Source organism: Clytia hemisphaerica, unplaced genomic scaffold (genome assembly GCF_902728285.1).
Source record: "Clytia hemisphaerica strain Z4C2 unplaced genomic scaffold, Clytia hemisphaerica genome assembly, whole genome shotgun sequence".
Classification (NCBI taxonomy): domain Eukaryota; kingdom Metazoa; phylum Cnidaria; class Hydrozoa; order Leptothecata; family Clytiidae; genus Clytia; species Clytia hemisphaerica.
The window spans coordinates 187257-212870 of record NW_027103644.1 but is presented as its reverse complement, the minus strand read 5'-3'; the positions used below and the strand labels follow the sequence as shown (position 1 = coordinate 212870).

Below are 25614 nucleotides of genomic sequence, written 5' to 3'. Positions count from 1 at the left end.
TCACCTTAGATCTTTGAAAAAACTTCTACATCTTGTTTATATTTTGTGTCAGATTTCAAGGGTATACAGGTTTTTTTATAAGAACAAACTATATAGGAACATAAGGCTTCGAAGGCCAAAATGTTAAGAACAAGTTAAAAACATTTTAATGCTTTGCAGGCTCCAAAGCATCGAATTTCTTAGGAAAATGGACAAAAATACTCCAAAAACGGTGAAAATAAGGATATGTTAAGAACATTTTTAGGCTTAAAACTCAAATTTTGGATGTTCTTATGAAAAAAAGTGTATACGTCTGTATAAATTCCTTTACTCACTTCGCATCCTCTTTACCCTGGAATCGAATTTCATTGTTATTTTTTACAAAATCGTCTGAAGTATTGACAGTAAGGTTTCCGTTAACAGCCAGCATTTAAAATTTTTACCCTTCCTCTTACCCAAAAATTAACTTTATAGATTATAATTTCTGCTAAAATTACTTCTTTCACCATAATAAATTCCGTTAACCCTTTCCGTGCCCACGAGGGAAAAAATGTCCGGCGGGAGGAAATGAAAAAAAAGTATTTTGAGCAGCCGATGACATTTATATTAGTTGTTAGCCGCCAGGCCCAATGTCAAATATACTTTATGACTTCTAATTTTTTTCCCAGTTTTTTTTTTGCGGCTACTCAATTGATTCTAAAAAGCATTTCGCAATGTCAAATATACTTGACATGGGCACGGAAAAGGTTAAAGGTATTCCTTTTACACAGCCTCTTGTCGTTGATAAGTTAATAGTTGAACTTTGTTGATAACTACAGTCAACTCTCTATAATTCGAACCTCTACCGTTCGCATCTTTCTATAATTCGAACTAATATATTGGTTCCCTCAGCTAAAAAGTAGTATAAAAATAGTCTCTGTAATAGACGATAACGGATTTAGATAAATGCAATGCATTCTGGTTTCTAGGGACTCTCAAAGGAATTATAATCTATTATAATTGATCTATTATAATTCCTTTGAGAGTCCCTAGAAACCAGAATGCATTGCATTTATCTAAATCCGATATCGTCTATTCAAATCCTTCTCCTATTCGAAGAAAATTCTTGGTCTCTTGAAGATCGAATTAGAGAGAGCTAACTGTAAAATCGTCTCGTTATTATCAGCACCATAAGATAACAGATTTCTCATAATTTGTCATTGTTTTTTCCACAGACTTGGTTATCACTGGCTGAATTCTTCTTGAAAGACATTGAATGGGAGGGTATCAAGAAGACATGCTTCAACGATCGACGCAACCCTGACGATGACGAACTGGACACTCAAATCGTCAAAGTAAGTGTAATTTGCTGACCGCAATATCTAATCATTACTGTATAAACTACTGACCATAACATCTCCTCAGTACTGTTTAAAAAAATTTTTCCCCAGTATATTATTTGACCAGAACACTTTGCTCGGAGTAAATTGTTGACCAAAATATCTCATTTACCCATTCTCATCTCGGTCGGATAAAGACTCGCAAGAGAAACGATGCCTACAGTTTTAACCCATGCGCTTTGATAAGATAAGAAATTTATTATACGTCTTTAGAATCAAAGCCGCCTGGTTAATCTTTTTGCCTATTTCTGTCAACCTTCATTCGCAAAAACCTTGCTTTCATACTTCAAACGAGACCAACTCATTCACTTCCCCATTTCTCTTTCTAAGGATTTGCATCGTACAGGGTGCGGCTGGTTTTTCGAACATGATACGGCCGAAGACCGCGCCAGTCTGAAGCGCGTTTTACTAGCGTACGCGCGTTGGAACAAACAGATCGGATATTGCCAAGGGTTCAACGTCATTGCAGCTCTGATCTTACAAGTCATGGAAGGAAACGAAGAACACGCACTCAAGGTATAGTTTATATTCCTTTGCTTAAATACAGTGTATTTCTAAAGAAAGGCAAATTTTTATAAAAAAAGTGAAATCCTCAAAACGCATCATCTTAACTGGGCTCAAATTGATTCAAAAAAAGATTAGAATTCTCTGTTCAATCAATAGATATTCAATTCTTAAAATAATTGAATAGGTTTTTGAGATTGAAATATATTCATTATAGAAGTCATAAGATATCGCATGAACTATGATGATTTTATTTCATATAAAAATTTTCCGCTTTTTTTGAGACGCACTGTACTAACAGATGTCTAAAAACAGGTAGGAGGGGGTAATTAAGTTTTCCTTATTTTCCAGTATTTTAAGCTTTCTCCTATTTTTCATCTGCTTTTAAATTTAGAAATTACCCAAATTTTTAGTCGGTTTTCATTATTAGTCGGCCCTTAGTGACTAAATTTTGACGAGGTGACTAAAATTAGGTCCGACTAATAATTAAGGCCGACTAATAATCAAGGCCGACTAATAATTAAGGCCGACTAAAATTAAGGCCGACTAAGTTTTGGTCGATAAGGTATAAAGATCAGGTGACTGAATGCAAAATGAGGAACTTTTCTTTTGACTGCTAAAAAGTATTTTCAAAAAATAATAAACTTGGGGTTTTCTTATTAAGGTCTGCGGCACCTGAAAGTACACTGTTTCAAAATTATTTCTCTGCTTTGAGTCGGTTTAAATTGCCCGAAAATAAGCTATGATATATAATTCAACCAATGGGTTACTCCCCCCTCCACCGATTCTCAGCAAAGTGAATATTAAAGTCAAATCTACTGACGATATAAATTTACTTCATATAAATTTTGTAATTTCCCTTGTTGATTGAATTGCTTACTGGATCGTTGTATCGAGATCTATGATAAAAAGTCAACATAAAACAACTTTCCTTTTCGCCGAGCGAGGTTAATTTTCCCCTATATTTGGTCTAGATTAAGTTCGTATCACTTTCTAATCGTTATTTTGGCAATGGTTGATTTGACAATTACTGTAACTTGGCTAATTTTCAACCAAGTGTGGTTTGGTGATATTGCATTTTGTTGGCTTGATATATTTTCGGCTGTTGTACTGCTCATGATATCTTGTTTGGTGTTGGTTGTTCTATCTTACGACAGTTATAGTGTGGTCGTGTTACAAAAATACAGGCTGTTTGTAGGAAAAGAATAAGATCCAGCTGAAACTTTCTCCAGACCTTCTCTATAGGATGGTTATGCCTCAGGAAAAATTCCCCTAAAATCCCACTGGTGGAACATCCTTTTTTTGGGACATTTCTTTTTTCCCCAGGCAAAACCCTAAGGGCGAAATTTTTTGAAAATTTCAAACTCATTTTTAGACATTATCAAGTATACCATTCGAAAGCTCTCGAAAAACTATATAGAAGACTTTTAAACGGGTATAGCCGATTTCCTTACCTAACTCGAGATATTTCATGCGCAAGTTCCACTTTTCGCCACATTTTGGTTATTTTGGTCTAAAATTGACCATATATAGCATCTTCTGCGTGAATTATCTTGACTTAGGTAATGAAATCGGCTATACCCGTTTGAAAGTCTTCTATATAGTTTTTCGAGAGCTTTCGAATGGTATATTTGATACTGTAATGTCTGAAAATGACTTTGAAATTTTCAAAAAATTTTGCCCTTAGGGTTTTGCCTGGGGAAAAAAGAAATGTCCCAAAAAAAGGATGTTCCACCAGTGGGATTTTAGGGGAATTTTTCCTGAGGCATAACCATCCTATAGAGAAGGTCTGGAGAAAGTTTCAGCTGGATCTTATTTTTTTCCCTTAAATTATGCTAGACAACCCCACTATTACATATCTATTGTCTTCTCTTTACAAAGGAGAATCTGTAAAATGAAATATAGCCGTTTGCATTTTTATTATTTTTAAGGCGTACATCGTGAATACTCTTTCTCTTTACTTTAGCCCATTGTTATACTTTTACATTAGTTACATTACTCACCAAATCCAATATTAGCAGCTAAGTAAATAAGGAGTGAATGGCCGTGAATACGTGGGGGTGATATTTTCATCTTTGTCAAAGTTTTGATTTTTATGGGCGTGATTACTAGTTTTAGCTCCCATAACAAGGCTAAAAGCTTCGGGACAGGCTGGAGACTTAAAAATTCGTTTTCAAGCAAAAAGCAACGCGGATTTTATTGTTGTAGTTTTCAACAAACGGGTCAGATCGACACTTGCCATATCCCTTTAGAGCAGAACATGGTGGGCTCAGAACGGTTGATCTGTTGAGAGATTATTTATGACTGCTTCACGGACAGCCCTCGATGAAAAACGAATTTTGTTCTAGAATTAAACTTTATCACCCAATGAACGAAACAACAGATCTTAGAAATAACATTAACTTTGTTAACTACATCATTTTCAGGTCATGATCTTTTTGGTGGATTATGTGCTTCCTAGAAACTATTTCTCCAACAATCTACGCGCGCTCTCCGTCGATATGGCCGTCCTGCGTGACTTGATGCAGATGAAACTAGGCTATCTCGCAAACAGGCTACAACAGTTGCAGAAAGAGGCTATGGATGGGTCAAAAAACACGTCTGCAAGTTATGAACCACCTCTGATTAACATGTTTACAATGCAATGGTTTCTGACCCTCTTTGCGACCTGTCTGCCAAGGAACACAGTATTGAGGATTTGGGACGCGGTCTTGTTGGAAGGGTCCGAAGTACTTCTTCGAGTTGCACTCGCTTTATGGGCCAAACTGGGGAGGTACGATATTCGAAAAATTACTTAGCATCCATAGACGCTTATTAAGTACATACCTATATATTTCAGCTAATGACATGGTACGATAGATATAGAATGATAAGCACGGTATACATTCGCTCACCATCTGGATAAGACTTAACTTGAACCGCAATGAACTGTGTTCGAATCCCAAGCACTTCCAGGGAGGGTGTTCGGGAAATATGGTGATAGACTCTCATCTTGACTCGTATACCACTCAATGATGCGGAAAGGAGGAAATCTCTCACTATCAATGTAGGAACATATTAAGAACCATCTGATTATCAGATTCAGGATTACACAATACAATTAACTCTTTCCCTAATTCGTGAATCTCTGCAAATCAAATCTTTCATCCTTGTACTTCAACCTCTAACTCTAACTTTCTTTTAGCTGGGAAGTGGTTGAATATGCTGTAATTCGAATCAGAGAGATTCAACCGTACTAAAATACATTGTTTTTCTCACTTATTCTGTTTTATTTTTCCAGTTTTTTCGATGAGGTGGAAACAGCAGCAGATTTCTACATGACCATGGGGAAGTTGATCCAAGAGCTCATCACAGACGAATTCATACTTGTTCAAAAACTTATGCAGGTTGGTTTTTATTCAGCCCAACGCAAAAAGAGGATTCAGTTCACTACGCTCTCCTCGTAATGTGTATAATCCTTGTTTCCAAAATATTGTTGCCAAGATACTGCAACGCCGTCAGACATGATTAATGTTTGTAAGGGTTTGCGGTTTTGTATCAAAATTGAAAATGATCTTTTGAGAAAACATATTACACGTGTCAATGACGTTTGAAATTATTATTTCATTTGAAAACGAGGCCTGCTGTTTATTTATCTCAAGAAGTGTGAATTTCTAAGCCGAACAATCAATTTAACAACTTGAGAAGATATTATTATTCAACCTTGATTCACTCCGATGGTCTACTCCCCAATGAAATTGTATTTTCTATGTTGACGAGCTCATTTAAGAAGGTGAAGCCGCCCCCTGATTCTTGGGTAATCTTTGAGATACCCTATTGATTCTTGCTCATTTTGATGACTTTCCGATTCTTGCTCATTTTGATACTTTCCGATTCTTGCTCATTTTGAAACCGTTCGAAAGTCATTCATACAGTAGTATCCTTTTCATAATAACGTGCGTCATTTTGTAATCAAATTCTTTTCATCACCTGAGCTGAAATTACTTGCCCGTACAATAAAAGTGTGACCACTCACTGATATTTAACTACTTAACGGTATCCAGCTTCCACTATAATAGAAGTTGTTTCCAGCTTTTGAGCTGACTAGTTCGTTAAGGATTCGAATGTTTCGATATAAGAACGTTCGAAAATCTGAAAAAAACGAGCATGGCGGACTAGTCGACTTCAAAACTACACACACTTCCACGGAAAACCTGTGAGCAATTAGCCTTTTAGTGTGTATTATAAGAATATCATAGCTGTAGTAAGTGTGACTGTCTGAAACGCTGTATGTGATACCCCTGACGCACAACATAACGTTAATATAAACGTGCAACCTTGTTTTCCACCTTTCAACCAATCACGCAATTCCCAATCAATGACACTGCTCTTTTTAAGGCTGTATATCAGATGGCATCCTTTCCATGGGTCGAACTGACGGAATTACGAGAAAAATACACGTACGATATCCATCCATTTACGACGTTCAGAGAAGAAAAGAAACGCGAAAAACTGAAATTGCAACGACAAATGAACAAACCTCGTAAGTTTCTAGTATTCCTTCTCTTCTAACCTTTCCAATTAGCGTCATCCCTCTTAATGTTTCTAAAGATGTGTCTAATTGTGTAAATTTGAATTTTCCGAGCATTAGAAGGATAAAATTATTCATCTCATTAGGAAATAAAGATAAAGTTAAAGTTATAAAGGACATAGAGCTTCGATTACCAAATATCGAGGCCCCCTCTTAAAATCTCAAGATTGACAAGTGCTATGACCTTGAAATTTTGACCATAGGTAAATATGGATAATTGAAGATGATTTGCATAATTTTGGTTCGGCCACCTGTCTAGTTAGTATTTTACAGACCAGAATATAAACTTGACCAAAATCATGTATTGACTGATTGACTCGTTTGATTTGACTGAAATTTGTTCCTGAAGGCTGATTTGTCAAATAAAAGAGAAATAAATAAAAATTCGTAATTCGTTCCCATGAGTATTTGGTACTTTGCTGACCGGTCTGTAAGATACACGTTGACGCCCTGCCGGAACTCAGGAACTACTGGAGCTTTTAACTTGAGATATTCACCAGTGATAGTAGATATTGACCATCTAAGACAGTGTGCAAAATTTGAATTTAGTCACGTGAGCAGTTCGGTATTTTACATACCGGTCCGTTTTTACCTAAAATGATTACTTTCAGCATAACCATTCGTACGACTTTGGTGATGTTTTGGCTGCAAGCTTGTATCATCAATACCTAATTTTGTCAAAATTTCAAGTCAATAGCATTTTCCAATCACCAGATACAGTATCCTAGGGCAATTTTGAGCCAGTCGTAAAATACACGATACTAACAGGTGGCATAAAATTGACCTTCTACCCCGAAACGAAATTTTCACCAATGATGCCAATTCATACTTTGGTGCACACTTGCATAATTTCAAGTCAGTTGGATAGATATTTCAAAAGTTATCAAAAAAAATCCCTCTTTGTCAGCCCCCCCCCCCAAGATTCTCCGAGGGCTAATATTTCGTTCATAAAGAATGAAAGTTAGAGTTATGGCATGAAAAATGTGTTCAATAGATCACGTTACAAATCTTCAAAATTTTCCATCATTATTAAATATTTGCTAAGTACATATTAATTGATGTGAGAAAACATGTTGTTGTTCAAAGAAGAAGTAGCTCCATGTGGAAGAATCAGTAAGAGGAAGTGAAGAAGAGTAGAAAGCGAAAGAAAGGTCTTTTGCAAAGCTGTTGTTAGTTTTTGACGATGTTTTTTGATCGAGAAGAAGAGTGTAGAATCCAAAACATCGTCTTCTGGTATTACATCATACAAGTTTTTTTATGAGAACATTCAAAAAGTTTTGAAGCCTTATGATGTTCTTAACTTTTTTAGTTCTAAGCCTGAAATGTTCTTAATTTGTTCTTAACATTTTTACCATCGAAGCCTCATGTTCTTACATAGTTTGTTCTTATAAAGAGAACGTGTAGACCCAATAGTTTATTGGTTGTAATCCAATCAATAACCAATCAAGTGTTGCGTCTATGATGTAATGTCAGAAGACGTTTAAAATGTGCATATCACCAATATGCATATTACTCTTGTCTCCCGAATAGACGGGGGGGGGAGGGGTCTGAATAAGCAGGGGGGTAGGAAAATTTTCTAAATTCTAATAAGCAGGGGGGATGGAATAAGAGGGGGGGGGTTAATTTGAAGACATAATTTTTTCTAACTGGTATCAATTTCAACAACAAAAAAGAAACTTTAACAAATGAACACATGTAAAATAAGAACCAATACTAACAAAATGGAAAATTTTAGAACAAGTTTAAGGACATGTTTTTTTTTTGACTGTACCAAAATGCCGATTTTCAACCAACCCGGTTCAAATCGGCACTCACAGAGACAGCTGAACCCTTTCTTATCGTTATTCAAAAATAAAAAAATAGATTAGTAGCTCTGTCCGATACATTTTGTCCGATCTTAATAGCTTTTATGGAACTTAAGATATTGCTTGTTGAATCCGGAGTATTTCAGGATGAAAAAAATCATAGTCTATTTCGGATTTATAAAGTCGGCTCTATATTTTGCCTTTGTCGTGTCCTATTTATATACGAAACTTATATCAGGGTTTAGCTAAAGGATTGAATTTTCACATCGATCTCTTTTTTTTGGAAAAAAACGGAGGAAAATGGGATCAAATTGATCATTTTTGAAATCTAGGTGCTAATTCTAATCGTATATATTTTCCTGACAAGTCTATCTATCGGGGAGGTGATTTGAGATTTTTGTTTAGTTGATAAGAAAGGAACGAACTAAAGAAAACGGGAATTGTTAACTCACTCCGGCCTTTAAAAAAATTACTCCTCGGGCTATTTTATGATTTTAGGCTACCTCATGCATGCATAGAAACCTCCTCAGGACCGAACAATGAGTCATGGAGTGAGATATGATCCAAAACACTCCATGATTAATTAATCCTGAAATACTCCGAATTTTGAAATTTCAAATAGCTCATTTTAAAGCCCTTCCCAAATTTCAATACATATCAAAATTTTGGGAAAATTCATCATGCGAATGACGAAATAATTAAAATAAAGTGATTTTCACGATTTTCGAAAACCTGATTTTGGTACAGTCAAAAAAAAACATGTCCTTAAGGTCTATCTACACTGTAATAAAATATTGAATTATTCGAATTTAATTAGCGGGGGGGGGGGTCTTAATAAGAGCGGGGGGATGGATTTTTTTGTCTCTTAACAATTAGCGGGGGGACGTCTATTCGGGAGACAAGAGTAAGTGCAAGGAGACTGGGTTCTAATAAACATTTTTGAAGTCTTAGACGATGTTATGATTAGCATTACGATTATTATACAACGATTAATATATTGATGCATCGAATCTATCCATTGCTTTGGGGATTATCATTAAAAGTCTTAGCACCCATCTCATTGAATTATTCTTGAAACATAACCGTCGAGAAGAATGATGTACAACATTTATATTCAACAATCCTTAAGGGAGCTTACATTCTCCACTTACCCCTTTTATATGTTCAACAGACTCGGTAAGAAGAAATGATATGTACGGTCTTTTTTATACCTCTAGAAGGTTTTGCGTTTTTTTTTGTCTGTCTTTCTGTCTGTCTGTCTGTTTGTCTACTACTGCAGTTGGACTTCGTTTACTATTTTAGGCGTTATTTTGATGTTTTTTCTTATTGTAGCTGATTGTAGTAGTAGAGATTTTCTAAGATTTTTCCATTTTATTAAAGGTTGTTTGAATTGAAACTTTACTAAACTTAACATATGGGAACAAATGATATTTGCAATTTTTCGAATGATCGCCAGTTTAATGATTACAAATGATTACAAATGATATATAATGAAAACGATTTGCGATATTCATCTTATAGATAGCAACCAACTAACCAACTGTGCTTTCGGAGGCTAGCTTCTTTTACTTGACAATCAAAGTTCATTTTGTCATCTTTTCCTGTTTTTCCTTTTCTTTATTTTCTTATTTTTCCTTATATAAGCTCCCTGCTGTCAATCCACTTAAAAAGCCTTTGCTGAGTACCTTTCACTTAGTTTTTTGAAGAAGTATAACCTTATGGTGACAAGTTAATTCCTTGGCCTTCCAGATTTGGAACCTCGTGGCTAATTCCCTGGCAATATTTACACGGAAAGTCTCGACTTCAAAAAGTTATATTTCGCCCTTTTTTGGGTAATATAAAGTCACACCCAAACCCTCACATGACCAAATCTACTCAGACCTTTTTTTGAATAGACCTTTTGAAGGAAGAGAAAGATTACATGGTTTTTTATAGGAGCAAAGTATATACGAGGCGGAAAAGATGAGTAATACTCAACATTTAGAAAACATTTAAAACTCTAAAACGTGAAATTTCCTAGGAAATTCTACTAAGAATACTGAAAATAAGAACAACTTAAGAACATTTTTAATATTAAAACCCAAAAGTTAAGCACATTTTGTCTTCAAAACGTTTGGACGTTCTAATAAAAGAAAACGTATTATGGTTGCTTAAAAATAATTTCACCAGCCGTTTTAGTGTTCCCTACTGGGTCTATTTTCTTAATATAGAAAACAAAATGAGAAATAAATGGAAATATTTTGGTGAGATTATCATCACAAAGCATTCATCACTTCATCAATTTTATTGAAGATTATAGAATTATAGATTATTGGTGTGAATTAAAGTCAAGTTGGACCACAATATGCTTAGGATTTTGTTAACAAGAGTATGTATGATGTACGATAGTCGTGTTTAAGTTAAGTTGAACCTGTCCAGATCAATTCGACGGATGGGCTTTTCCAGAAAAAACTGTATACCCCCTGTTGAGGAGGTCCATTTTTGTTGTTCCAAGGGATTAAGGTTTAATATGTGGCGGAATTCCATAGTGAGATACAAAAATCTGTCAAAAATAAGTGGAATTCCATGGAGGTAGCTTTTTCAATCATACTAAAGTTCAGAATTCCAGAGGGTTTTAAACGTGAAATTGCCTGGAATTCCAGGGGGTTACATCATTTCCAGCCACATAGGGATGGCCCTCCTCAACAGGAGGTATACGGTTTTTTTCTGGAAAAGCCCAATGTCCAGGCTGAGGGAAAATTATGGGAATGAGTAAACAAACATTCTTATTTTACACCTCTCTCTTTGTTTCTATTCACAGCGAGCGATGAAGAAGAATATGATGACGTCAACGACGATGACGTCATGGTAGGTTGTCTTGGTTTCGTTGCCGGTTCATCGGACACGCCACACCTCATGTTATCATCACCTAATAAACACAACAAAAACACAAACTCGAACTTGCATTCAGCACAATCAAACTCTTCTTCAAAGAACGCCAAATCGTCCGCACAACACGTATCATCTAAGCAAAGGAGGTCACGTCAAGATGTAGCTTCTAAAAACGATATTACAAAAGTCACACCAGGTATGTTATGCTCTTGTTGTTTTGTTTCTAGACATAAAAGTTACCCCTGATAGTTTAACCCACCAGGATTTTAACCTAGGAAAATCAACCCCCTTGCCTCATGGAGTTTTGCTTTGGTAGAATGACATTGACCTTTTCATAAATTGCGTCACGAACATCCCTTGCCTCGTATTCAAACAATTACCATGGTAATTATGTCTCTTGAGACATAAAATGATTTTTTTATGAATAGAAGGTATAGTTTTGATAAAATCCGCTGTGAATTAATCACCATGACAATAGTTTCAAAACGAGGTGAGTGATGTTTGTAACCTAATTTATGAAAAGGTCTGTTAATGAATGACATTGTTACAGTTTATATGAACTAATATTATCTTATAATAATTATCGTCTTATCATATAGCACCCATATTACTGTATTATCATATAGCACCCATATTACTGTATTTTCATATAGCACCCATATTACTGTATTATCGTATAACACTCATATTACGGTATAACACGGATTATAAACGACTCCAGTCATTTGATTTGTGAACGCTAATCAGGTTAGCACACTCTGGTCGTTTCAAAGTCAATGCGACGTCATATTTGATTATTGTACACGGACTTTGTTTTTACGTTTCGTAACCGTTGAGAATATCCTACCGGGTGTCCTAGAAAAAATTTCCCCTCTTTGAATTGAATTTTCTCGAGTTCTATAAACTGTTATAGAATCAATCTTTTTGCATTGGAAAGAGGAAGGGTGATGAACTTAAATTTTGAGGGGTAGTTTGTCAAATTTGGTCACCTAGATCGAAAGTTATATGTAGGCTAAATGCTAAAACATTACTTTTCAAAAAAAAGACACCCGGTACCGGTTAGAATAATATCTGTTGATCCATTCTTTCAGGTGCCTACATCACAGACCAAGAAGCGAGAAACGCTTACAAAGAACAAATGAGAGCCAAAGAGTTGATGAGAGAGACTGAAAAACTTGACGTCAATAAATTACGTAATCAGTACGGGCGTATGAGGCGGTTACAACAAAAAGCAATGCTTGTTTTCAACGCCGATGACTTTAAAGATGAATCTTATAAAGTGAAAAACCCGCCCTCCGCCATCAATCATTTATTCGTTGATGTTAATAACGTGGTCGCTCCGCCTAGAGCTCGATATCGAAAGCCGAGTAATTTTCCCGCCCTCAAAACGCTTGGGAAGGGTGGACCACCCGCACCTCCCCGTCCAATCAAAGAATCACCGAAAGTAGTTCACGAGTCGACCAGTTCCAAAGGTGAGGGTGAAACAAAAACTTCTTTAAAAAAACAGGACAGTTTCTCTATCACCAACCCTTACGTCATGTTAGAAGTTCAAGGGAATGGGGACGAGAGTGACGCAATCAACGACCCAGACGCGCATGCGCACATCATGAAAAAGACAGCACCGACCAATAAGATTCGGTCTGCACCAACCAATCAGCTGTCAGCTCCCACTAAAAAAGACTCGAATCTTTCAAGTGAGCTTAACTCTGTTTCACCTTTGTATAAAGTGGACAAATCGGCTTTGTATCCGACTAATTTCAAACCTTTCCCGAAACGGAATATCGGGAAAAGATCAAATTTTAGCAGCAAAACGTAATAATGATTAACAGGTGGAATGTACAGGGACGGCGGTTAGTATTTTATACAAATTCTATTTTTATGAGGGGAGGGTGCACAGTGAAGGGTGGGAAGGGTGTATTTGTGTTTTAATCCATTTTTACAAGTTTGCAATTCACTTAAATTACATCCATGAAAATTTAAAGTCGCTTTTGAGCTGTCTAACACCCCTGTGTCACAGACCCGCCGGGACCCCAGCCCCACTGGAAAATTTGGCAAAAATTTCGGCCCCACTAGGAATTTGAATTTGATTTCATCCCCATTCGAGATCCAATGTTTAAAAATTGCATTCCAAAACCATCCCCACTGGATTTTTTAACCTCGGAACAATAAAATTTCTATCCCCATTAAGATTTCGATAAGAATTTTTATCCCCACTGAGGAAAAAGTTCCACCGGGGCTGCGAGACAGGGGTGTTGTATATTCTTACTTAATGATGGCTTCCCTTACATATTTAGCGATTTAACTCCGTTCAATTTTACAAGGGTAGGGCTTTTGAACACAATGCTATAAGCCTTGACTAAAATATCGAAACCAGTCTGGCTGAGATTGTTGATTTTAAAATTCTCATTGTTATTGTTTGATTCGATATACCTGCTAGGGCCGAATGACGTTATTTGTCGTCATTTTTGAGCATATGGAGTTAATAGCTTCTGATATTTGACATTATCGAATCCTAATATTGAACCAAGGCTTTCATTGTACGAAAATCGTGAGAGACAGGTGTATTTCGGGAAAATGATTATAAAGGCCGGTCTCCACTTTCGCGCAAAATGGGTGACAGTTTTTTTAAACCTTTTTTTCCTGAAGAAAGATTTCGTCATAAAAAAGTTTCGCGTGAACAAAAAAAAAGTTCTGTTACGTCAATTTCGACCAATAGAATTGGTTCAATTTTTAACCGACCTGACAAAAACGTCAAAAAGCTTTCGCTCATGTCGCGCGAAAGTGTAGACCGGCTTTAAGTTTGATTTAATTTTCAGTGTTGTTTTAAATTATTCTAATGATAGTGAAATTCGATTTTTTGGATTGTAATTTTTCTGTATATGTTGTTTTTGGCTTGAGATGAGGGGCTATTTATTTATTTTTTAGAAGTTGTAGTTTTTTTTGTCGAATGTCTTCCAGGGATTTTTGAGAGTTGTAGAGAAACAAATTTATTTATTTTTATTCATATAAGATAAAGTTCAAATTCGAATTTCAGAGATGTTTCTACAAACATTTACACCTACAGTGATATTCTTGTTCTAAAATATGATTGAAATTTCCAAAGCTTCCAAACTTCAAAGTTGGCTGAGACAGAAAATATTGACTCCAAAACATTTCTTTCAAAAACTTGGATAAATTTTTACAAGTTATTCTATTTTCAAAAATTATGCTTTTTCCAGACTAATGTTTAATTAAAGGTTTTGTTTTTAAATAAGAGTGGTACACGCTTTTTTTATAAGAATACACCTTATAAGAATGTTCATGAAAATGGCCAAAAGGTTAAGAATATGGTAAGAATATCACCATCATGGAATTTAGCAACTGAACCTAAGATAGCCATTTTTAATGCATTTTAACCTGTAGATCGCCAATTTCGATCTTAACCCAAGAATACCGGAAGAATATTTTTGGATGATTTTCGCCAAAAAGTTAAGAATATCCATGATGAAATGAGAAAACACCATTCTTATTTAAAAAAAAAGCGTGTATCGTTTGCTTACTCATCAATTATAATTCACAAACTTTTTCACATTGGATTGACACAGATGTGGAGCAAGACTGGTCAGAAAGAGGAAAAAAAACATTTTTTGCTTATATCAGCACAATATATCAATAGACAGACACGACTTTCCTGATATGAAATATGTGTCTTATAGGAAACGGGAACACTCATATAAAAATAAAACCTTTAACAATACTCCATTGCTCCTGCTTACATTACTGAATTTTTAGAAACGGTATAAGCCGATAAAGTTTGTTTAGAAGTCATCTTTTTTCGTCCACACATTCCCAACGTAAGAACTGTCAACACAAATTTCCTGAAATCAGGAATCATTTTAGCGTAAACAAAAATGTTTAAAATGTTATTTGAATAGAAAAGTGTAAGAATAACCGGAAATGCAATGGTAGAATATGTAACGACGGTAATGTTCTCATGCCCTGTTGCTATTGGTTGGATCGCCAGCAAGTTGATCATGAAAAGAATTCGCATACAAAAAACTGTAATGATGAACAAAATGAGAAGTCCTTTTATTGTTTTCAATGCTCTTCGATTCCTCCGTTGGCTTTGGTCACTCAAAGAAAATGTACTTGCTCTTTCATTATGTCGCGTTTTATTAGTTGTCACCTCTTTTTTCATATTCTTCTTCATTTTGAAATAAAAATACGCCATGACTATTAAAGGGATGAGACTATCGATAATGAAATTGACAATTAACTGTACCGCCATGTAGACACCACTGACACCAAAATCACACTTTGAGCGGTCACCGGGTTCATGAATTATCTTCGTTTTCATTAAAGTATAAATGTTAATGGAACAAATGACCATAAAAATAATTATACTGAGCAAACAGCTTTTTCGTTTCGTCATTCTCGCTTTCAAAGGATACACAATAGATCGATATCGACCATATGAAATTAGAATAAGAACCCAACATGATATCATAGGGCCGACTTCAGCTGAAAATGTATGCACTAAAATGCAAGCCACCAGTCCTGCTTCTTCACCGAGAATTTCTATTGGATGGAAACAAAAGCGAACAGTGATACCCATGGTTACCAATAAATCAACAAATGCTAAAATGATGATCAAAAAATGATATGAACTCATATTCCTTAAACCTTTCCCACGATTGATTTTCACGAAGTATGCAATGATCAAGAGATTCCAAAAACATCCTATTCCAAAAATGATAGGGAACACTTTACAATTAAAATGCTGTTCAAAATCTTTGGCCATTTGAAGCGGGTCTGGTTCTTCTTTTGTCGTCTGTAATGGCAAGATAGTGGTGGTGGTGGTGGAATAGTTACTGTTTTGCTCCATTTGTGCTTCCAAATCTAAAACTAAAAATATACACATTAGTCAATTAATCGGATCAATTTTCGCAAGAAACAAATTAGAGATTTCTCTAATTCATGATATGCACCATTGTAATGTCTTCTGAAATCACGGATTCAATGATTGGTTGTATAAGTGACGTAAAATCAGTCCATACGTCACTTTCAACCAATCAGCTGTTGGGTCCGTAGAAGACATTGCAATGGTGCATATAATTAACACACAGATTGAAAGATTATAGCAGTGCAGTTAAAGCAAGTGGTTACTCGACCAAAAAATCTTTCTCACGAAAATGAAGCCTGAAATTTCAAAAATTTGCAGCCGGGGAGGTATTTCAAAGCTTAAAAAATTATTTCGAAGGGCAACAAACACCAGACAAAGGCAATCAGAACCACCACAAACATGGTGAAGAAAAATCATACTAAGACAACAACCACTTAAGTAAGTTAACATCAAACAAATAATCACAAAAACACAAACCCTAATCGATGTTATTTTCATCTCAAGCAAAGATGTTTTTTTATAAGAACATCCAAAATTTTTGAAGCTTTTCGGAAGTTCTTAACTTTTTCAGATTTAAGCCTAAAAATGTTTTCAGCATGTTCTTATTTTGACCATTTTGTAAATATTTTTGATCATTTTCCTAAGAAAAAGGGTGTTTTGAGACCACAAAGCCTTTAAGTGTTCTTAACTTGTTCTTAACTTTGTGGCCATCGAAGCCTCATGTTCTGATACAGTTGGTTCTTATATGAAAAATACGTGTATGACCTTGTTAATGCAAGATTAGTAGTCGATTCAAAATAAAGCAAATTAATTACACTAATTCCAACTATGATCAACGAATTGGTGCCCCCTACTGAGAAATTACAAAAAGTCTATCTGAATACTAAGCAACTCTAAGCAAAAATAACTACACACTTTTTATAAGCACCAGTAGATTTTTTTATGCAGCTTGGCTTATTTTTTGAAACTTTGAGCCTCAAATTGTTCTTATCCTGTTCCTATAGGGTGAAATTAGGGTCTTTTAAGCACTATACCCAATTTTTACTACGATGACCCCTAAATTGCATTAAATTGATAGTAATTCCAGGCTCGGCATAGCTCTCATAAAATAAAAAGACTTTAGATAGCAATAGATTCTACTCATAGAAGCAGTGGAACGGGCTATGAGTATGGTCAAACTAAATTTTTTTGAGGTCTAAATTGTGAGCGTAGACTGGAAAAGAAAGAATTCATTGTACTCTTAGGTTCCAAATAAACGCACCCCCCCCCCCCCGCTTGTTAATTTTTCGTAAATATTCTCTCTTCGTCAAAGAGAAGGTCCCTTATTTTGCTCTAAATAGCCTTATTTTAGCCTATATTTACCTTAATTTTGGGTTTTCAGAAGTACAATTTCCAACCCCCAGGCAATTAGGCCCCCCGTTTATTTGGAACCTAATAATTGCCCCCGCAGGAGCGTAGCGACGAGGAGGCACTCATAGTTTCACGCATAGATATTAGACTGGAATCTCGAAATTTTGTTGTTTGTTTTGTCGCCCAAGCATCCCCGTAGTTAGTGTCTTCCGTAAATGCTCGGTTTTCATATTACGTTATATGGTATTATCATTATTACATATTACAATTTTAGTTTTGATTTAGGTTTGAAAAGCTGAAGCGAGTGTTATAAATGCAAATCAAAACAGTGTATGATATAACACGAATTACAATATTACTTGTGCAAATCAAAACAAACAAAATGGCAGACTGGTTATGATGATGATGAGCTGATTCATTGACTAGAAAAAGTGTTTTGTATGTCAAATTTAGTTTCTTGTCTTTAAAACTGAATACTAACTACTGTAATTTAGTCAGAAGTTCACTTCAGCAATGATTTCAATTATTTTTCCAGAATCTTTAAAGAAATTTGCTTAAGTTTTCAAATGTACATTTGATATTTTTGTTCAAACTCTAATTTATTTTTATTGATAACTTCCTTTATTGTTTATAGGGCTTCTTGAGCTTTAAATACCATCATATGGTCGTAACTCGAGAAAGTCCTTCTTAACTTAGTAAAACAACCGGCAAAGTACAAAAAAGATGAATGTACGCATATGTAAAGTTGAATCCAAACGTGGTTGATTTTTTCTTTTGGTCTTCAAAATAATTTACCTCACTTAGAGTGTTTTTACGTCTTTTCAGTGTGGTAAATCTTTTTCAAAAACCTGAAAAAAGTTTGTTTACTCGTTAAACTTTACATGCGCACGTTAAGGCATTTAACGGTGGTTAGACTAGGTACACAGTCAGTCATACAGAAACACCATAAAGGGAAAGTATATCGCTAGCTATAAACTCAAAAAGTCTAGCTTCCTGAAGGCGCGTCTCTTCATTGTCTGCGCTGCGATCAGCTTGGAGAAAAGATTGCATCATGAAAAAGGACTATGCACTTGAAAAGAAATTTAGGCGCATTTTAACTTTTCTCGACTGTACGTCTGAATGAACCACAATGGCATTCCTTTACTTTTCTTTTGACCAACAACATAGAAGATTTTGCTTGAGAAGTGCAGTCACACACAGCGTACGCTAGTGGACCCCGGGCCTTAACTAGGATAAGTGAGTTTCTACTTCACCCAACTTAAGATGGCGCATAACTTTTTGATAAATTTTATACGCAGTATCCTCTTGACTATTGTTTATTAGGCAAAGTAGCAACAGAGAAATGTTGAAATATAGCAGCCAATGAAAAAAAACAAGCTATTTCTGATTGGTTACCTTGTGGATTTATTCACTGCGTATGTCCATATATTTTGCCTACAATCTAAGATGTCTGCGACATTATTAGAAAAGGTCTATTTAGTGTATAGTAATCATGACATATATCGTTATAAGAAAGAAACTAGGAGAAAAAACAAACAAACAGGAGATGTAAAAATCAGTAAGATAATGGTACCATAAACTTTTTAAATATATTTTTGAGAGGCTTTTCCAGCTTTTCCTTAAATTTTATTAAGTTATCAAGCTGCATGAATTTTTCAAGTATGTATTTTTTTATAATGGAATATATTTGAACGCCTCAATCAATCAATCAATCAATCAATCAATCAATCAATCAATCAATCAATCAATCAATAATTAAATCAATCAATTATTCCTGATTATTTTTTAATGTTTAATCTTTTAAAGCATTAAAGCTTTATAAGTGCATGACATGATCTTTATGTGGGGGCATTTAGTGAAAGCTATGACTAGTATATCTATTGAGATCTATTAAATTAAAAAATGTTGGAAGCCTTTTTTAAGCCCCTCCTTAGAGGCGCAGCAACTAATTTTCAATGTTCTAATAACATTGCTTCATCCTATTTTTACATTAGTCAAAAAACAAAACAAAGCTCATAAGTGGAGAGCTACCATATACTACAGGACCATGTAATTGAACTATCCAGTCTTTGAGGTGAAGCAGAAAAATGAACAAAAATGATAGCAAAAAGCAATAGAATCAACTGGAGAAAATCAATTGATAAAACCACACTATCTGTTTCTTTTTAAAAGAGCATCCAAAAATTTTGAAGCCTTTGGATGTTCTTAACTTGCTCTTATTTTCTCCATTTTGTGACCATTTTTACCTATTTTCCTAAAAAATTGGGTGCTTTCGAGTCCGCATAACCTTGAAATATTTCTTAACTTGTTCTTAGCATTTTGGCCATCGAAGCCTTTTGTTCTCATATAGTTTGTTCTTATAAAAAAAACGTGTATCATGCTTTGAACGATCAAAAAGAATACGCTGATTATCATTTACTATTCCCGACATATTTCGGACATTTCGGATATTCATTTTTCATAAATAACTACATTCAAGTGATACAAAAACTAATCTATCTTTCATGAAATGACCAAGGTAAAACAGTTTCAATCCCAAACGGTATATTCATTTTTCGTTTTTTTTTTTTGTTTGTCAATTTTTCGGTTCATTTTCAGATTACTCCTCGGAATCTTTGCAGTGGCGTTATGACGTTTTAATGTATAAAGTATGTTCTAAAAAAGTTGATAGTCCGTGCCTTTTTATACATTTCCTTAGCCCTTTAAGTGCCAATGTCGTATATATGAGACATGGGCTATGTAGGAGGGTAAAGCCCTCCTGTAATGCCCAGTTTGAGTTAGAAATCAGACTTTTAAGCTAAAAAGTAAAAAAAATGCAAAGATTTGACAAAAATCCACTTTTTTAAGATTTTGACCGTTTTTAAACCATTTTTGGTCAACCAGTGATTCAAGAACCTCCAAATTTGGCCCCGATTAACTTGATTCTGTCCTCCAGCAAATTATTTTGAAGTTTTACCACCTTTCTATCATTCAGTCAGGTCCGCGCAGCGGACCACCCTTAGCCGCAGCCTACCCCGCCCTTCCTAAATCTGGCGGCGCCGAAAAAAGATAAAATATCAAACGTAAAAATGTAAAAAAATCAGAGACATCGATTTGGTGAACAAATAAGCAATTCAGAAAAATATCAGAATATGTTTCGCATGCGAGTTAAATATTTTTCTTTTTATAAGGGCAACGTCTGTAGGGGTTGACGTTTGACACACCTCCAATCTCGTACGTCCAGATTCTCTGGTATCACTTTTTTGATTTTACTGATATACCCCTGTGTCACAGACCCGCAGGGAGATCAGCCCCACCGGAAAATTGACAAAAGTTTTGTACCCGGTGGAAAAATATCATAGAATTTCAGCCCCATATGAAAATTCATTGTTTAAAGATTGCACTTCAAAACCATTGCCACTGAATTTTTTTACCTTGGAACAAAGGAATTTCTATCCCCATTGGGATTTCAATAAGAATTTTTATTTCCACTGAGAAAAAAGTTTTACCGGGGCTGTGAGACAGAGGTGTACTGATGGACATGAATGAGTTTTCATAGAAAGACCACTAATTATACAGGGTGTCCCGAAAAAAGTATGAAGTCGTACCACATCTATAGAAAGAAAGTTCTTGTGTGTGTATCACTAAATTTACAATGCTTCTCTCTGTGTTGTATTGATCGTCATGAGACATCTTTTATGAATAACTTTTACAGAAAACAATTCTCAATAACTTTAACGTCATGAAAATTGTAAAGAATATTGATTCTTTTTAATCATAATGACTGTTGTAAAAACAATTATTTTGTTGGTATATACAAGGAATTATTGATATATATTTTCTTACATTTTGTTAAACCAAGGAATTATAAGAGGCACTGGATAAATGACTCATAAAACGGTGGAGAGCGGCCATTGTATTTCCTTTGTTTCAGAAAACAATTGATGTTCTAGCTATGTCCGCAAAGGACAACTGTCATGCCGGCTCAAAGGTATCTGATTTTTTTAAATGTTTATTAATCTCATTTTAAAAAAGTTCTCTAGTGTTTTCTTTTCGTACTGTTGCAGGGGAAAAACTTTGAAAGTAAGGCTAGAATACCAAGTCGGATACATTTGTGAAATCTAATGTGAGAAAAACATCATTAGACAAGAAAAATCAAACAAAATGCTTATAGTAACACAAAATTTTCAATTGGGAATATCTTTCCAAAACTGTTACCACAAGAGCTAAAAGTAACAAACATTAGAGTTGAGTGTCTTGGTGTCACTGTGGTATGAAAATCTTTTGGAGGCACGTGGTGGCAAGGTAGTTTTTTTGTGGTTTAAGTTCGAAAATTTCCGGTGTCAACATTCAATTTCTTATACACAACACATCTTTTACATCTTTCTCAGAAAGTGAGTCACAACTTGAAACGTTGGAAATAATTGGCAATTAAATAGAATAATCTGAGGGTGCTTTTTCACTGAGACTGTCTGGCGAAAATCGATTAGCTGAAACAAAGAAAATTGATAGGAAAACATTACTGACTCCCAAAGAAGTTGTCAAAGCGTTTACGACCCTTTGAATTTGGAGTTAATTGCAGCATGGTTGACAAAATTTAATTGAAAGTAATTATAAGTCAGTCGTTTTTATAAACAGTTCTTCAACAGTGGAGGCAGTTCTTTCATTTTATGCAAAAACCAAACCATTTCACTGCTGATAAATGTTGATGCTCTGAATAGATATTCAAAGAAGGCGACGGCTATTTTATTGCAAACAATCTATCTAATATTTTCGTTTAATTGGTCATTAAGCCAAGAGAGCTCTACCCCTCTCTTGGAGAACAAAAGGTTTAATCACCAATTTTCGAAGTTAAATCTGAAACCTTGAATGAAGGTCCCAATGCTCGGAATCACGGCACAAAATCATATTGGGAGAGTATTAAACTTTTGAAAAAATGACTGTGTAAACCTCCTCCTCCAAAGCAAGTTATGATGCAAAAAGATGATGGGAGTAGATGTGTTTCTCAAGAGGAAAATGCTGAAGTCTTTCGAAAGCATTTCTCGAATCTGTACAACCGAAAAGAGGTATTCGATAACTCTGTCTTATCCCACATAACACCACATATGGTGAATATCTCTCTCAGTCATACCCCAACTGTTGATGAAATTAAAAACTCAGTCTTACGTCTAAAAAATAAAGCACCAGGAGCCTCTGGTCTAACCGCAGCCATGTTTAAATCACTTGTTGAAGATGAACTCTGTTTCGAATATCTCGTTATGATTATCGTCGATATATGGGAAAAGAACATTTATCCCTCTCAATGGGACCTGGGTAAACTTGTGATCCTACCCAAAAAAGGAGACCTCTCAAAACCAGGAAATTATAGGGGTATAATGCTCCTTGAAACCGCGTATAAAGTCTTAGCAATATTGATACACAGCAGATTACAACCATTTATAGAAAGTCTTGACCACGAATCACAATGTGGTTTTCGACAAGGTAGAGGATGCATGGATGCCGCTTTCTCTGTCAAACTTGCCCTTAAAAAACGTAGAGAACATAACCTTGAAACTTGGGTACTTTTTCTCGACCTCGTTAAAGCGTTCGACAGAGTACCAAGGTCGTTATTATGGGAAGTATTGTCAAAATTTGGACTACCAGAGAAATTGATCTCAATCTTGAAACTTTTACACAAAAACTTTGTAGTAAACTTTGTCGTTGAAACTGTTGATAACACTATGCCGTATACCATTGGTGTAAAGCAAGGCGACATTCTTGGGCCTGCCTTGTTTGTTATTTACATTGCCGCAATAATGCAAACCTGGAGGAAAATACATAGCCGGCCATTGTGTGTTTACCGCACCAAAGATGATTCTGTGTTAACAGGAAGGAGGTATAATACCAAGGGATCTGAGTTCCCTGTTGACGACTCTGAATACGCAGACGATACTGCTGCCGTGCTCTTTGATAGTAGATCCGATGTTGAAACATACTCCCCGCTACTCATCACCCACTTCTTCAAATTTGGAATGGAAATCCATGTTGGTGATATCCGTTGCCCAGATAAAGCTTCAAAATCTGAAGTCCTGTTCGTCTCGAAACCTCCTAAATCATATAATGATCCCACAAGTTATGACAACACTGATCTTTCTCCAATTAAGTTGTCCACGTATACGTACTTCCCCATTTGTGACAAGTTTTGCTACCTTGGCTGTTACTTATCCAGGGACTGTAAAGATATAACCGATGTCACCAATCGCATCAAAAAGGCTGGCAACGCTTTTGGCGCTCTAAAAAAGTCAATCTTTTCTTCTCGCTCTATTACCGAAGAAGCTAAAAGCACTGTTTACAAGTCACTGATTCTTCCTATTCTAATCTATGGGGCAGAAACATGGTGCTTAACTGAATACCTGTTACGTCTACTACGCAACTTTCACCATTCTTGTTTACGTTCGATGTGTCGCATCAATCGCTCACATGTATTTTTGTACAGAATAACAACCGATTCACTGTTTGAGAAGCTAAATATTGAGCCAATTGAGTATTACGTTTTCAATCGTCAATTGTCCTGGTTGGGCCATGTAGCACGTATGTCTTTCGATAGAACACCTCGGAAATTGTTGTCTTGTTGGGTGCACAATCGTCGTTTGAAAGGCTCCCCTGAGTTTACATATGGAAGAGGGGTGTATAAATCTCTTAAATGGTTCGATATTAATAGAGCATCTTGGTATAATCTGGTTTTTGATCGTGGTGTATGGAAAAAGTTGATAAATGTTTAATGTTGAAATGCTAGATTTTCTTATAGCTTTTACATCTTTGATAATAGTGTTTTTTTTTTATTTGTCCCTAGCGTAGTGATTTCCTAAAATTTATATTTAACATATTTTTTTTAGGCCAGTTCCTCTGATAGGATGGACCACTCTCTCTCTCAAATCTGAAATCTTAATATGAAGCGATCAATTTTAAAATCTGATGTTAAGCACGAATCTTCATTGTATATTTTTTACAACTCTTAGAAATTTATAAAAAGGACCGTTAATGAGAACCACTTATCTATCTAGCGTAGTGAAAAAGCACCCTGACTCTCACAGGGGTGGGTTTTTCACTGAACCTCCTGGCGAAAATCGATTAGCTGAAACAAAGAAAATTGATAGGAAAGCATTACTGATTCCCAAAACAGTTGTCAAAGCGTTTACAACCCTTTGAATTTAAAGAAAATTTTATTAAAAATCATCAACTCACATATCAAGGGATTTAGAACTACAGCCTTCTAATGAACATTTTCTGTGACAAGATTCCTCGTCTTTTGTATCAAATCAATACAGATGAAAGTTTGCTCTTCAACTCTATCGGAATTTTCCCATATGACCATTTTTTTACAAAAGAATCCCACTGCCCATTCTGCTACTTTTATGGCAACCAATTTATTTATGCTGCCTTTTTCGCTTAATTGGTCATTAAGCCTAGAGAGGTCTACCCCTCTCTTGGATAACAAAAGGTTTAATGACCAATTTTCGACGTTAAATCTGGAATACTGATATGAAGCGATCAAAATCTGATGTTAAGCACGAATCTTCATTGTATATTTTTTACAACCCTTAGAAATTTATGAAAAGGACCGTTGATGAGAACCACTTATCTATCTAGCGTAGTGAAAAAGCACCCAGGAAAATTTTAGGTCTCTTTTGGGAATTGGATAAGTGATTTCTCGAATAATCGCACGATGAGCTATTTTTTCTTATTTGGCGCGCCTTCAAAGAGAGCAATTAATCGTTAATTGCATCCTTTAGGGAGTAATTAATCGTTAATCACACTCTTCAATGCCGCGCCAATTTTACAAAATTGATTTTAATATTTTTTCTTATATTTTTTTTTCATCGAACGTTTTAATTGCATTTGAAATTAGTTTTGTGAAAAAGAAAATCTATAAACAACAATAAGAGGAAAACATAAAGAGAAGAGAAAAATGTAAAACTTTTAGTGTAATTTATATTCCTGACGGGAAAAAGTAGTGAAAAAAATTGTGCGATTAGCTCATCGTAATCACATAATAACTCGCACAATTCGAAAATTGCACTCGTGATTTTTTTGTTTCGAATTTTCCTCGTCCTTTCGTTTCGGACTCGGAAAATTATTAACAAAAAAATCACTCGTGCAATTATTCTCAAATTGCACTCATTATCATGTGATTACATATACAAATTTACTTTGCTTTACAACTTACAGCTGTTAACTTTATTAGTGTCAATAAATTCGAACCAATCAGAAATGAATGTCATGTAACAAGCAAATAAACATTTAGAGTAAAAGCAT

The 25614-nt window shown here is 35.3% G+C and overlaps 1 protein-coding gene across 1 annotated transcript in view; it reads left to right on the top strand.

Annotated features, from left to right (window-relative positions):
* The window catches only part of LOC136802875 (TBC1 domain family member 30-like), a 33962-nt gene extending 20961 nt beyond the window's left edge, over positions 1-13001 (top strand). Inside the window, exons 5-11 of the mRNA XM_067059631.1 lie at positions 1194-1313; positions 1689-1874; positions 4289-4635; positions 5143-5248; positions 6240-6384; positions 11038-11304; positions 12200-13001. Of these exons, the coding sequence (XP_066915732.1) occupies positions 1194-1313; positions 1689-1874; positions 4289-4635; positions 5143-5248; positions 6240-6384; positions 11038-11304; positions 12200-12924 (1896 nt within the window). The 3' untranslated portion in view covers positions 12925-13001. The remainder of the gene's footprint in view (positions 1-1193; positions 1314-1688; positions 1875-4288; positions 4636-5142; positions 5249-6239; positions 6385-11037; positions 11305-12199) is intronic.
* The last annotated feature ends 12613 nt before the right edge of the window (positions 13002-25614 follow it).